The 15655-nt window shown below is 35.8% G+C and overlaps 1 protein-coding gene and 2 pseudogenes across 1 annotated transcript; 1 reads left to right on the top strand and 2 right to left on the bottom strand.

Moving 5' to 3' along the window:
• Positions 1-255: 255 nt before the first annotated feature.
• On the bottom strand, positions 256-3754 carry LOC124088809 (olfactory receptor 8D1-like; annotated as a pseudogene).
• Positions 3755-10415: 6661 nt separating this feature from the next.
• LOC124088923 (survival motor neuron protein-like) lies at positions 10416-11256 on the top strand (annotated as a pseudogene).
• A 2164-nt stretch (positions 11257-13420) lies between these two features.
• LOC124088939 (olfactory receptor 8G1-like) lies at positions 13421-14356 on the bottom strand. Its single transcript, XM_046438772.1, has one exon. The coding sequence runs from the start codon at positions 14354-14356 to the stop codon at positions 13421-13423; it is 936 nt and encodes a 311-aa protein (XP_046294728.1).
• Between the last annotated feature and the right edge of the window lie 1299 nt (positions 14357-15655).

Raw genomic sequence — 15655 nt, 5'->3', positions numbered from 1 at the left:
TATATTACATTAGTTATATAAATATATACAATGGGTAACAGAAAGACTAGGGAGAGTGAAAAATCACTGAGAGTTGGAAGTAAGGACAATAAAAGGGAAAATGAGGGTCATCAAAAGTAAACTATTTAGATATTTTGGTTTAATATTGAAACAGGTTATTCTTATAAACAAGCAAAAATTAAGATAAAATCTATGTTCAAAATTGTCTTATAAAAATACATTATTTTATACACAGATCTGGAGATCATCCACCATTCAAAATTTGTTAAAGGCTTCCTTGACATCCTTGTTCCTAAGACTGTAAATGAGGGGGTTAAGCATGAGAAGCACTGTGGTATAGAACACAGACGCCACCTTCTCCTGAGTTGTGTCACTGATAGTTGGTTTAAAATACATGAAGATAATGGAGCCATAGAAGATCCCTACAGCTACAAGATGGGAGTTGCAGGTACTGAAGGCTTTAGAAATTTCCTCAGCTGAGCGTATATGCAGGATGTTGGAAAGGATGAAGGCATAAGGATGAAGGCTAGAGCACATGCAAATACATTAAATGCAACCATCATCAGAGGCTCCTTGTTGTAGTCTCTTGAGCAAGATATACTTAGAAGAGGGAGGATGTCACAGAAGTAATGGAGGATGATGTTAGTTCCACAAAATAAGTGACTAGAAACATTGCTGGTATGAACTAAGGCCCAAAATGCCCTCATGAAATACACACTGGTGACCAGTAGCAGACAGACTCTGTGGCACATGGTGACATTGTAGAGTAAGCAGTTACAGATGGCAACCTAGCAATCATACACCATGGCAGTCAGCATGTAGGAGTCATAAATGCCAAAGAAGCAGAATACAAAGAGATGCACCATACACTCAGAAAAGAAAATAAAATTCTTCTCTGACACAAAGTTCAGCAACATTTTAGGGATTATGACAGAGGAGTAGCAGAGATCTATGAAGAACAAGTTACTGAGAAACTAATATAACACATGGGGGTGTGAAGCTAAGAGCTTATCCTGATTAAAATGACCAAGCCCAAGTTTCCCAACATTGATACCACATAGATCAATAGAAATAGAAGGAAGAGAGGGAACTGGAGCCCCAGGATATCTGTTAAGCCCTCCAGACAGATACAGTTGCTGAGGAATTATTTCCTGTGCTCATTCTTCTCCCTATTGTTATAGGTAGAGTGGCACAAGGGGGACATTCTCACTGGACAAATATTGTACTATATGATATGACTAGATATACTTTTTGCTTGTTTGTTTGTTTGCATTTATCATTCTTATCATTCTTTGAGATTTAAGGATCAGTGCTTTGGTGTCCAAACTTGATTTGGGGAAATTATCAGTTATTGTTGGTTCTTTATTTGTTTCTTCTTCTTATATACACACAATATATATGGCATACTTTTTGAATCAAAATTCTTGGGTATTCTGTTCCCATTTTCCATTTTATAAGCAATTATTAATTAATATCAGCTTCTTTTATTCAAGAACATATTTAAGGGATATTAAAATAAATATACTAAAGGATAATAATGTTTGTTTTATGAAGAAAATATCTTTATTTCTTTTTAACTACAAAAATAATGTCAAAATTGTTTCTGAACTTGATATTAATTCCCAGTGGTAGGATTTGATGAATGCATTTCTCTTCCCGTACAGAAAAGAAATAAAGTTATAAAGGGGAACAAACCAATATCACAGTGTATCAGTGAGATGTTTGTGGTTAGTGGGGGTTCAAATTTATGGGTACTCCCTGAGGCATGAGTAAAGAGCCTCCCAGAATGGTTACTTGAGGAACTAGAAGATGGAGCATTCATATACAGGTTCCTGTTCCCATTAGGTTTGCCTTCAAATGAAGGAACTCTCATTAATACTTTATTGGCTTCAGCATTGGTGGAGAAGTCCTCAAGATAAGTATAAAAATAAATGGTGCTCTTTATCTTTAAGATCAGGAATAAAGCCAGGCTCTCCTCTCTCAGCACTCCTGTTGGACATTGCACAGATAGGCAACTAGCCAGTAATTAATGGGTGAGTAGGAAAAAGACAATGAAGGGTGACCAGAAACCACAGGGAGTCCTATCTGACAGAGGAACATAGGGAAGATGGGACTTGGCATGCTAAATTCTCCCCCAGCCATGATTACTTCCCCGTAAGAAAAAAATATTGTTTCAAGAACATATCACTCTCTATCAGGTGGCCTGGACCCTCCCTCATCATTAAAACTATCACAATCTCCAAATATCCTGGCAATCTAAACATCAAGACACTCATGAAGGAAGCTTACTGAAGGCTATTCAAAGGGCATTAGACTGATTAAGGGATCAAAAGTTAATGCAAGAACAGGAGTACTCAATTTCCTTGAAATTTCCAACTCTGTGATCATAACACCTTCCTTCCTTGGAGAAAATCCATGCAGTTCCTATGCTATCAGTCAAAATCAAAAGTTAGACTTGAAAGGGACTCTCTGGAATCTTTCCTATCTTTCCCCTTAAAAAGTGAAGTGCAGGGGGGACACTCTGTCCCTCTCCTCTTTGAAAGGAGAGTTTCCCTTTCCCTTTTTTCTCTCTTCTAACCAAACTTATGCCTGTTACATCATTTACCTATTCTTAGCTAGCCAAGATCCAGACAGGCTCCATGGTTTTACTGCTGCAAATATAAGTTCTTTCACCTTTAGATTATATTTTTCTAGGTCAGATTTTGGCCCAGTTTTAATTAGTTATCTGTAAATATGTTCATAATAACAAATAAGTTAATATGATTTTGGGGCAAGAAGTTTGGATTTCCCTTTTAGGAATGTTAGGGATGATTGGGAGGTTCATGGTTATAGTCTGGTTTAGCTAAAACAGGTTAAAAAGTCATCTGGGATGTGGGTGCCCTATGAGAAAAGCAAGAAGACATGAATAGTGGAATGATATTGATACAATTAAATGCAGCAATATTCAAATATATGAATAAGTTATGATGATGACAATAGAGACCAGGAATTTTTTCCACCAGGAGGTGCCAGAGAACCATAAGCTAAAAAGTTGTTCCCATGACAAGGCCAGTGTCGTTCCTGTCCTCTGGAGATTTATTTGGCCTACAGAGGTAGCTGTTACTCAGGGCACATCCAAAGTCCTAGGCATAAAATATCATCTCCATTGAGCAAGGAAACCACAATCCTTGGGAAAAGCAGAGAAGGATATTGATATCTTAAAGAGACATCTGGGAAAACTTACTCAAGAAACCCACTCCCTTTGGCCCTACGCAGAATTAGAAACACTTCAGGGACACTAGTGCTTAGTCCATTCGAGTTTTATATAGAAGGCCATTCCTAAGAAATAATATTCTCAAAGAACATAAAACTGCAACCTTGAAAACTGCCCTGTTATCGATCTGGAGGCTGTGAGGCAGTCCAAATCAGGGAACTATTTCCTATAATAAGGATTTCACCACCTCTCCTGCCTGTTCAATTCAGGAGGGGTAAGCTCAGCCCATCTAGTGAAAGTATCTACCATAACCAATAAGTATTGAAACCTGCTGCTTTTAGGTATGTGGATAAAATCAAGTTGCCGGTCCTTCCTGGGGAATTGTCTTTTGTTGTCCTGGAAGTCTTTTGGTGGAGATAAGTGGGTTGTGATATTGAAGCTCCCATCTAGATAGGAAGAAACAGGACACAGCTGCCCATGCTGGAAAGACTCTCTTTTTACTCTATAGGTACATCCTTTGGTGAACTTCTCATGGTCAACAATACCGCCTCTCATACCCATGCTCTGCCAGATTTATTGCTCCATTATTGGTGAGGATACAATGGTCTTTGTTTGCCACATGCCAAAGACTGGGGGAAGTCAGAGTAGCTATTACTGGCTTCCCCTGGCTACAATGAAACTTCCAAATGTGGTGTCCCACAATAAAAAAGCTACTTACAGTAAGATATATTTCTCTGCTCTGTGCATCTAAAAGATTATATAGTCTGGTTTGGAAAACATTTCCCTTACTCACATAGGATTCAAGGAAATTATGAAGGGTCAATCAAAATAATTTAGGGGTAAAGGCTGGAATAAGATGCTTATGCCAAATAAGTCTCCAGAGGACAGGAAGGACATCTAGGGGTGGTTGAATTCTTAATGTTTTTTTTTTTCCCCAGAGGAATCTAAGAAAGAGGTCAATTAAAAGGGTATGGGCCCTGGAGGTTTTGAGATAGGGATTGTAATTGGTAGGCCTTATGATCTAAATGTTGATGGGTTAAATATGTCTCCAAGATCTCTGAAAAACAGAAAGGTGTGAGTATATGTCTTCCTTCTGTAGCCAAAAGCTAATGGGGCATACAGGATCACAGAAACAACCATCAGGAGAATCTCTACAGGCTTGTAAGTTCTCAATATGTGAATAAAGGGGAACCCGGCCTTTCCTTATGAGCCATACCATGGAAATGTTCCTCTTTCAACAGCTAGAGTCTGGGGAAAGGAAGGAAAAAGCACAAATGGAGGAGAGTGTGGTCATCTCATATGGAGGTGTATGTGTTATTGGGGCCTTTTGATCAGCACTGACCAATCGACCATTCACCATTAGATACCCAAAGGGCTATTGGGAGATAGGATCAGAGAGGGAACTTTGAGATCCACTGAAGGGTAGCCTCAGCCAGGACCTTATAATTGTTCTCCAACTTTGCCTAAATCTTTGTGTCCAAAGACAGAATAGGATGAGGGGCCACTGTTTGCTGCATCAGATATGCTCCAAGTCAGGATAGAAAATTAGAAATTGGCCTTTGCAGATCACATCATGCCTGACTCTCAGCACAGGTGATTAGGAGCCACAAAAATTTGTGACACCTTTCATTGAAGACTTGAGGCTGGCAGCCATGTTAATTACGTTTAAGTGGCTGATGGGTGCCCAGAATTGTCCTCCACAATGAAAGACCCAGAAAGATGCATGGTGCAGGAGATCTTACTATGCAGTTTTACACTCTTTAGGAATTTCATTTCTTAGGATTGGTCTTCCATATAAGAGCTTGAATGGACTAAGCACTAGTGTCCCTGAAGTGTTTCTAATTCTGAGTAGGGTCAAAGAGAGCACTTTGGGCAAAGGGTAGTGGGTTTTCTGAGTTAATTTTTCCAGATGTCTCTTTAAGATATCATTACCCTTCTCTACCTTTCCCAAGGATTGAGGTTTTCCTGTTCAATAGAGATGGTCCCTGGAGAGCCCCTTGCTGATACTATTCCACTGGAGATCAGTTCTATGTTCCCTAAAGAATGAATGCTGAGAGAATGGCTGAGGCATGCATAGCTGGCACGTTTATTCAAGAAAATAATAGAGACAGTCTTCTCTGAAGAGAAGGGGATCCATTGCTAGGTGTCTGTAGAAGGGGGCACAACTTGCTTTCTTATAGCCCCCAGAATTTTTTTCATTAATCATTATCTTTCATTGCCTTTCCTTCCTTCCTCATGTATGTGACTAGAAGCACGAGTGCAGAAGTTCCTTGTTAGCAATGCTTTGTTCTCTCTTTGATAAGCAGCCATCATCCTCTCAACCCCCAACATTCATTACCTACACTGACTGCCTGACTTTTATTCCTGTCTCAGTCTGATAAGGGCATGAGAACACTGTAAAGAAAGGGATTGCAGATGGCAATATAGCAATTGAAATTCATTGTAACCAACATGTGACACTCTGAGATAGAAGAAATGAGAAACAAGTAGAGCTGAGTCATGCATTTTTGGTAGGAGATAATGTTTTTCCCCCACAGAGCCAGCCTTGTCGGATGGCAATGATTTCTAACATCCTATAACTAATTTCTAGAAGGAGTTAACAGATATATTATCATTATCAGTCATTTCTATCTTCATTTAATGTCAAAAAGTAAGGATTTGTACATAAAATCTTCAAATTGTCAAATATTGTTAAGATGAAGCATCATTTATAGAAACCACTGTGCATATCACCAGGTGGAGTGGCTCATAGTTAGCTCTTTTGCCATTCTTTCACTAAGTACCTTTGCTTTTCTTCAAGGGAAGCAGAATGGCCAGTGAGTGGTTAAATGGCCATGCCTCAAGATGAAAGTGCTGAATCATTTACTATTTGTTACTGAATCGTTTACTAACTGAAATCACTGGGCAGGTTAAATGACCTATTTGTGTTATGATTTTCAAATGTGCAAGAAATAGCAGTATTACTAGCTAATTGTTGTCAAAACTAAGAAAGTGAGCATAATCATTATTCTGCTAATGCCTATTAATAGTCTACCAATGGAAAAATAAGTAATCATGAATTATTTTGAATTAAAAAAGAGCCATAATTTTATTATGTTAGTTTTGCCTTTCTTTTATCTAACTTACTGTAAGTTAGAAGTGAGTATAACTAATTTAAGTGGCTGAGTTACAAATTCAGTACTCTTTTCTGTTGAATTAGGAAACAGAATTACAAATTCAGTACTCTTTCTGTTGAATAGATGATTTAAGTAGAACATAAAGTCTGTCTCTATTACTTTCTTGAATAAACTTGTTGGCTATGCTTGCCTTAGCCATTCTCTCAGCATTCATTTGACTCCAGGAAACACAGATCTGATCTCCAGTGGAACAGTATCAACAAGGGGCTCTCCAAGGACCATATCCATTGAGCAGAAAAACTTCAATTCTTGGGAAAGGAAAAGAAGGCTAATGATATCTTAAAGAGACACATAATAGGAAACAAAATTACAAATTCAGTACTCTTTTCTGTGAATAGATGATTTAAGTATAACATATCAATTAACACTCCAAATTGATTGTAATTGAAGTATAAAATATAGAAACATATTCTAACACATTTTTCACCAAAATATAATGTAAAACTAATCAGATATGTAAACATCGGAAAGATACTAAAGCAAATCTTTGAGATCTTGGAGTAGTTTAAGATTTAGTAGAAAGACTATGTATGCACACACAAAATAAATAAACAAAACCTCATAAACACAGTTCAATTGCATTTTAGCAAAATTAAAGATGCCATTAAGAAAATGAAACACAAGCTTAAGATAATACATGTGTATGGAAAAAGAATTTTATCTAAAATATGTAAAAGTATATATCATTTGGAGGGAGAAACACAACAGACAGATTGGCATAAAAAGAATTTAAAAAACTTTTTGTAGTTGTAGATAGATAGAATGCCTTTATTTTATTTATTTTTTATTTTTTAAATTTTTTATGTGGTACTGAGGATCGAATACAGTACCTCACGCATGCTAAGCAAGCACTCTGCCACTGAGCTACAGCCCCAACCCATAAAAAAAGAATTTAAAAAAATGATTGTAATGATGATCAATGAATTCTAAGAGAGTACAGAAAAAGACACTGAATTAATTAAGGAAGTCAGTATAGGATATGAATGAGAAATTTGATAAAGAGAGAGAGACTGGAAAAGAAACAAAGAAATCTTAGAAATAAAAGACACAATAAATCAAATAAAATATTCAGTTCAAATTCTCTCTAATAGAGTAGACCTGGCTGAAGACAAACTCACAGCTTAAAGTTGCCAGTCTTGACCATTCAGACATTATTAATGAAAATAAGTAATTATGATTAGAATATACAAAAACTCTGGGACAACATTTAGTGACCCAATTCAAGATTCACTAGAATTAAAAATTGTTGCAGACTATTGGCATGGATAAATTCTTCAGGGAGAAAATAACAGAAATTTTCCCCAACCTTCAGAATAAGATGAGCATCCAGATACAGAAAGCATTCAGAACCCCAACAGACAAGGTCAACAATAACAACAACAACAACAACAAAACCTCTAAATGCCTAACACATAGAACAAGGATATAATTTTAAAAGCTTTAAGAGTAGAGCATATTAGGTCACATAAAGAGGAAAATTAATCATAATTACTTCTGATTTTGCAACACAAACTCCAAAAGCCAGGGTGTCTTGGAATGATGTTTTCCATGTCCTGAAAGAAAATAGCTGTCAATCAAGATTGCTATATCTAGCAAAACTATCCTTCAAAATTAAAGAGAAAATAAAAACCTTCCAAGAGTAGCAGAAAGTAAAAGAATTCATGACTTGTAAACTAATACAATAGAACTTGCCCAAAGAAATACTCCACATAGAAAAAAAAATAAAAAGCAAATCCCAGAGCTCACAAATGCACAAATGTCAGTGGAAGTGTAGTGAAGACAATGAAAAACAGAACCAAAATAAACATTCAAAATAAATCAAAAGAGCAGAGCGTAATAAAGATCTTTCTATAATATCATTGAATGTAAATGGTCTCAACTCTCCAATCAAAAGATATAGACTGGAATACTGAATTAGAAAATAATATCTAACTATATGATGCTTTCAAGAAAATAATATCTAACTATATGATGCTTTCAAGACACTCGCTTTACAAGTAATGATAGATATGGACTGAAAGTGAAAGAATGGAAATTGATATAGCATGTAAATGGAGTCCACAAACAAGCAGGAATATGTACTCTCATATCCAAAAATGCAGACTTCAAGCCAAAATTAGTCAGAAGAGACAAAGGAGGTCACTTCATACTGGTAAAGGGAATGATATAAGAAGAAGATATTATGATAGCAAATATTTATGCCCCTAACGTTGGTGCACCTAATTACATAAAAGAGACTCAAGTAGAAGACTAAAATAGATCCTAGCACAATAATACTGATACTGATTTTAGCACACCTCTCCCACCATTTGGTAAAGTCATCTATACATAAATTAAGTCAAGACTCTTTGAACCTGAAAAATATAAATCAAATGGACTCAAGAGACATTTACAGAGTATTTTAGCCAATAAAAGCTGAATACACTTTCTTCTTAGTGAATCCTGAAACTTTCTCCAAAATAGACCATATTTTAGGTCAGAAAGCAACTCTTAGAAAATACCAAAAAATCATGTAATTCCTTGCATCTTGTAAGGTCATAACAGTTTAAGATTATAAATCAACATCATAGAACCCTGCAGAAACTATACATACATCTGGAAATTGAACTTTTGAATGATAAAGGCATGCCAGAAAAAAATAAGGGAGAAAATTTTAAAAATGATATTATAGAAAGATCTTTATTACTCTCTGCAATTTTGATTTATTTTTAATGTTTAGTTTGGTCCTGCTTCTCACTGGCTTCACAATAGATGCAGAGAACATCTTTGGGCAATTGTGCCTTAATTTTTTCCAGCACATTCTGGTAGGTACACACGTGTTTCCATAGATATTTTCTCTTAGAGACAGGAAGATGGAGAGTTTAAACAGTGTTCTGCCCCACTGGTAAGGCTAAGTACAAGGGCAAGAAACCCAGGGGCTGACCTGTGGAAAGGCCAAGTGAGCACTTGGTGTGCAGAGGAGTTTCCAGAGTGAAAGTAAAAAGCTCATGTTGCAAATTTCAAGTGAAACACCCTCAATCCAAGATGGGCCTTTGCACAGGACTCAAAAATGTGCCTCACTTCTGCTGAAATGAGAGGCAGTCAGAAAATATGACATGGGAAGCCATGAGATTCTTGTATGATCATCAATAAATATCTCTGTCCTATGGAACTTACAGTTCATTGAAGCCAGGAACATATAAAGAGTAAATATTTAAATAATCATATGATAATCAGAAGCAGTATGGTCTAAAAGGAAGTAGCCATTTCTCCTAGAAAAAAGTAGAGGGATTATATGGAAAAGCAATTTAGGTTGATTTTCAAAGATTATTTTCCTGAGGAAGTAGTTTTAAATACCTATATCCCTGAGAGACAGGTTTTTAAGACAGATTCTGGTACATTTTTTTTTTACTGATTATCTTCTGATACACTAGTCATAGTAAATAAGCCAATAGGTTAAAGAAATCATTTAACTCAGCTTTAAGTGGTAGAAATAGGTTCATAGTAGGGTCCACCTAGGCTCAAATACAGAATCCACAACCAATTGAGCATTTGCCAATCATTTTAGTGTGCTTAATTTGATATGTGACATAATTTTAGAGTTTCTGCACAAGTTCCAGCCCTCTAGAATGATGGTCTATCTTCCCTTCAACTAAAAGTGTGAACAAACCATAGTTTGGATGACCAAGAGTCTGAGAATAGTCATGTGTAGATAAAATAGGCTACATTATCTTTAATATGAGCAAAGTAACATATCTAACCTCACCCCAAAAAAGAACAAAACATCTTCTGGCTATAGTAATATAGGTTACTGTATATAATAATATGATATACTTTCTCTTTTAGCAATGTTATTGTTGTATATTTTATAGATTATTAAATTATGAAATAATTTTCTTGATGGTAGTGTAGGCAGAATTGTGTTCTGTTCTGGGCATGAAGAATTGCTGGGTTATTCCAGTTATCATTCTATCACCAGGTTCACTAGCATGACCAATCAGGTGTAAAATACACATTTTTTTTTCTTTTACTTCCCTGTGTCATGTACTTGAAAATCAAGAAAAAATATGAGCAGTAGCAACGGTGTCCCAGAACAGGAAGACTCAGTGCTGTTCCGGAGTGTCACAGGCCAGAGTAAAGATTCTGACATTTGGGAATAAAAGCTTATGATAAAGCTGTGGCTTCCTTCAAGCATGCTCTAAAGAATGGTGACATTTGTGAAACTTCAGATAAACCAAAGGACACATCTAGGTGAAAACCTCTTAAGAAGAATAAAAGCCAGAAGACTGTTTCAACGTCCTTGAAACAGTGGAAAGCTGGTGACAAGTGTTCTGCTATTTGGTCAGAAGATGGCTATATTTATCCAGCTACCATTGCTTCAGTTGATTTTTTAAGAGAGAAAACTGTATTGTGATTTACACTGGATATGGAAATAGAGAAAAATCTGATCTGCTTTCCCCAACCTCTGAAGTAGCTAATAATATAGAACAGAAAGCTCAGGAGAATGAAAATGAAAGTCAAGTTTCTAAAGATGAAAGTAAAACTCCTCTAGATCTCCTGGTGGAAATAAAACAAATAACATCAAGTCAAAAGCAATTCCATGGAACTATTTCCTCCTTCCACTACTACCAATGCCAGAGTCAGGATTGGGACCAGGAGAGCCAGGCCTAAAATTCAGTAGCCCACACCACCTTCACCACCACTTCATGTTGGTTACCTACATTTCCTTCAGGCCCATCAATAATTCTCCACCCCAACCCCACCTCCGATATGTCCAGATGTCTCTTGATGATTCTGGTGCTTTGGGAACTATGTTACTCTCTTGGTAAATGAGTGGCTACCATATTGGCTAATACATGGGGTCTCAGACAAAGTCAAAAAGAAACAAGGTGCTCACATTTCAATTAAAGAGTAAGTCTGCCATCATTATAAAATTGAATTTTACTTTTGTATAAATTTTATGATTTGTGGGAAACTGATGTTTTTTGAGTATTTTTAAAAATTTAAATATTAAAAGTTGAAAAGTTAAAGGTATTTTGATGCCCAAATTATCAGATAAAAATTTGATCTACATCCCCACTAAAATTATATTGGTGTCAGAATGTCATCTCACCAAACACGTGCTGGTGGGTCACACAGACAAAATGTACTTTTACAAAAAGCAAAACAAGAAAAAATCCTCAAGATTTGGTGATACTTAGCATTACTTACTAGCAATGGTCAGAAAACCAGGCAGCTTTTTAATTTGTGATGCAATATAAAGTGTACTGCACTATCTATGAAGTGTCATTGTCAAGAACATTTAACTGAAATCTAATCAAGTCTTTCAGTCTGATTTCCCATTTGCAGGGAGTATGGGAGGTGGAGCAACAAGTTCCATGACATTACTAAAGAAGCTGTCAAACATGTTTAGAATATAAAATGTTATGGAAGATAACTGGCTTTGTTTCTTCAAAATATCAGGGTCAAGAAAGAAAAAAGGAGTTGGGTTGGGTAACTATTCTTGATTAAAAGTTACTTAAGAGACATAGCAGATTAACATAATGTGAGATCTTTTATAGTATTGGGGATTAAAACCTTGTGCAAGCTAAGCACCAGCACTACCTCTGAGCTGTCTTCAGTCCCCAGTGTAAAAGGCTTGAATGCACTCTGGTTTGAAAACCCTTTATAAAAACCTTGAGTTGGGGGCAATGAAAAAAATTTGAATATGGATTGTATTTTAAATATTAGATCATTCTGGATTTTGTGAATTAGGATAAAACTTGTTTATAGAACAATGTCTTTTAATTAGTTCATGAAGCATTCAGGAACAGAATGTTATAGTGGTTCTAAAATATTTGTAAATGGTTTCTCCAAGTGTATTTGTATATGAAGCATATACAGCAAAGTATTTATCTAACTGGTGTGTATATGGATATTCACTGTACCATACTCTCATTTTTGTATGTTTAAAAGTATAAAACAAATATATTTGATTTATAAAAATTAGCAAAACTTTTTTTTAAAAAAGAAAAAAATATGTATTGCTTTAGGGACTCCATCTTTGTTGACAAGATTAAATGAATGAAGAAATCAGTTAATCGACCAGTGGTCACACCTGTACTAAAATCCTGCCACAGAAGAAACTCAAGACTAAGACTTATAAAGTGTATGATAGGTTAGAATGTCATCATTATCTCATATATCTTTGAAGAATTTTCCAAAATGAAACATAATGATTTTGAACACAAAACATGTATTAGATAATATTTAGTTTTATTTTAAACAAAAGCCATATGTAATTTCTTAAAGAGATTAATGATATATTAATGGATGTAGATGGTATAAGACACATATGGTTTTCCTAGAAATATTTCAAAACAGAAAAAAGGATAAAATTATCAAGGAACTAATGGGTGGTAGTGGCTCTTCTACATCCTGGAGATACACAGTATGAACAGAGGTAATTGCATAGAGATCTCAGTCTGATCAGTTTAAAATATAAGCAGGCAAGAACAAATTAGAATAAAAGGGGAAAGAGTGTATATATTGGGTTGGGCACAAGTTGAACACATATATCCATTTGTAGCTTAGATTTTAAAGTACTATTCAAATTTCTGAAGTAATACAGAATAAACAAAATAAATGAGTTATATGAAAGAAAAGGACAGGAAAGGGATTTTTTTCAGGCTACAATGTCTCCATAACAGGGAATTATAGCCATGATATTTTTAAGTTTTATTCAGTTTCATATATATGGAAGAAAGAAAGTTGATAATCACATTTGGAAGATGGACATTTCATAAACTGAGTTTTGGTCAATTATATAAAAGATATAGAAGATGATGGGGTTGGTACTAATGGGTATATGGATAAACACCACCCTTAGCATTTCTACTAATCTTTGTCTCTTTGATACATATGAGATAAAACTCTACCTAGAAAATGGCACTCAAAGGACCATAAAAAGAATAAGTAACATAAAAAATCCTAGAAATATTTAAGGATAGTCACAAATGGACTAAACATTACTTCACACCATGTGGTCATCAATGAATTAGATCTCATAAATAATCCCACACATTACTTCTGTTCACAGGAAAGTTTCTCGGTGTAGCATTTTCTTCAGGGCAACACTAACATCTTTATTCCTCAGGCTGTAGATCAGAGGGTTCAGCATGGGCACAATAATGGTATAAAACACAGAGGACACTTTTCCTTGGTCCATGGAGCTGACTGCTGATGGCTGCTGGTACATGAATGCAGCAGATCCAAAGAAGAGAGCAACAGCTGAGATGTGGGAGCTGCATGTGCTGAAGGCTTTGGCTCTGCCCTCAGAGGAGTGAATGCGCAGGATGCTGGCTATGATGAAGCTGTAGGAGCTAAGGATGGTCAGGGTGGGGACAAAGATGTTAAATGTGCCAAAAAACAGAATAAGCACTTCATTGACATAGGTACTCGAGCAAGAGAGCTTTAGGAGGGGAAGAAGATCACAGAAATAATGGTTGATCACATCAAATTTGCAGAATTGGACTCTAATCATGCAGCCTGTATGAGCTGATGCACAAACCACACCCATAATAAACACTCCTAAAATCAGGGAAAGACAGGTCTGGGAGGACATGATGACATGGTAAAGCAATGGGCTACAGATGGCCACATAGCGGTCATAGGCCATTGCAGCCAACATGTGACACTCTGATATGGCAAATATGAGAAAGAAGTAGAGTTGAGTCATGCATCCAGGGTAGGAAATGGTATTCTTATCGGACACAAAGTTCACCAGCATTTTGGGGGTGATCACAGTGGAATGACACAAGTCAATCAAGGACAGACTGCTGACAAAGTAGTACATGGGGGTGTGCAGGTGAGAACTGAGCCCAATCAGTGTGATCATGCCCAGGTTCCCCACCACTGTGAGCACATAGATCCCTAGGAAGAGGAGGAAGAAGGGAAGCTGGAGCTCTGGCTGTTGTGAGAGTCCAGCCAGGACGAACTCAGTCACTGTGGAATGATTTTTTGTCGTCATGTCCTCTGTTCAGCTTCTGAAGGGAAAGAAAAGAAAAAAAACAAAACAAAACAACAACAAAGAAACATGGTTGCTGGAGGGATTTCACTTTTCTTTTTATTTACATGGGGGTGCTCTATACCTATGATTTCCAGTTTAGATATCCCCTTAGTGTTTATATGATTGTTTGACCTGGGTCAGTTAAGTAAAATTTGCTTCAATTTAATATTTATTAAGCTTTATTTTCAATAAATGTATTTTTAAAAATTCATTATTAGCCTTGAAACCATAATTTCTTCAGCTCTAGCATCTTAAATCACTATATTAACCCTTACTTGATTCTTTGAAACTATAAATGTATTTTATATAAAAATGTTTAGCCAACTTAAATGTTTTCAGAAAATTTAATTATTTAGAGAAGTTAATAGAAGAGTAAAACTAGCTGAGCGAAAGGTTGAAGAGAGCAAGCCCTGCCTAAGTTTATCAATCTTTAATAACATCAAAATGACTCCTGACACAGGTGAACAGAGAAGTTATTATTGTCAGATTTTTCAATTTTTTTGGTGAAATTATCAGATACTTTACTAAAATTAAGCAATAGCTACACAACTATTATGCAAATCAGCAGATTTGCTAGAGCAGCTCACAATTAGCTGGTTTGTAGTCTCAGTACTAGTACTTGAGAGAAACAGACTTGGTACTTCTTAATGTCAATGTTCCTGTGTTAATACTATGACTCCATCATATATTAATTTATACCCTTGGGCAAGTAAAATACCTTTATTGTGTTTTAACTTTGTAAGGATATGAAAGAAATAAAAATGTTACCTCCACTTATTACGGTATGCCACATTAACAACACCATTTTCCATGTGTTTTGGGGGTTAGGAATCACTGGTCTATGCTGTTCATATCATATGGGGTTTCTGGTTTAGTTATGGATGTCCTTTTTAAGGAGGTACAACAATAAGATGGAAGCCACAAAAAAAATATACCTATTAAGAGCTTAGAAAATGTTTGAAGGCAAGGGGATAATTAGTAGAAATTTTCAAATATCCTAATATAAACAAAAGGAAAGAAAATATTATTTGTATGCTGTTTGAAAGATTTAAGGACACATCCTTTATGTAATATAAAGAAATTATTCCAACATTTGAATTCTTAGAAATGGAATGAGCTACTTATTTCTAGATCTAAGATACATTTGACCAAAACCAGATGATGGTCCAATTTCTGGAACATCCAGAGAAATACTCCAAAATTGCTCTTATGATAAAGCCCACAGATTAACAATATCTCTTGTCCCCTCTCCTTTCAGTT

The sequence above is a fragment of the Marmota monax genome, unplaced genomic scaffold (assembly GCF_021218885.2).
Source record: "Marmota monax isolate L192 unplaced genomic scaffold, Marmota_monax_Labrador192_F-V1.1 WCK01_AAM20220418_F8-fsc00081, whole genome shotgun sequence".
In the NCBI taxonomy this organism is placed as follows: Eukaryota; Metazoa; Chordata; class Mammalia; order Rodentia; family Sciuridae; genus Marmota; species Marmota monax.
Note: the sequence above shows the minus strand (reverse complement) of the source record. Positions and strands in the feature narration are given on the sequence as shown.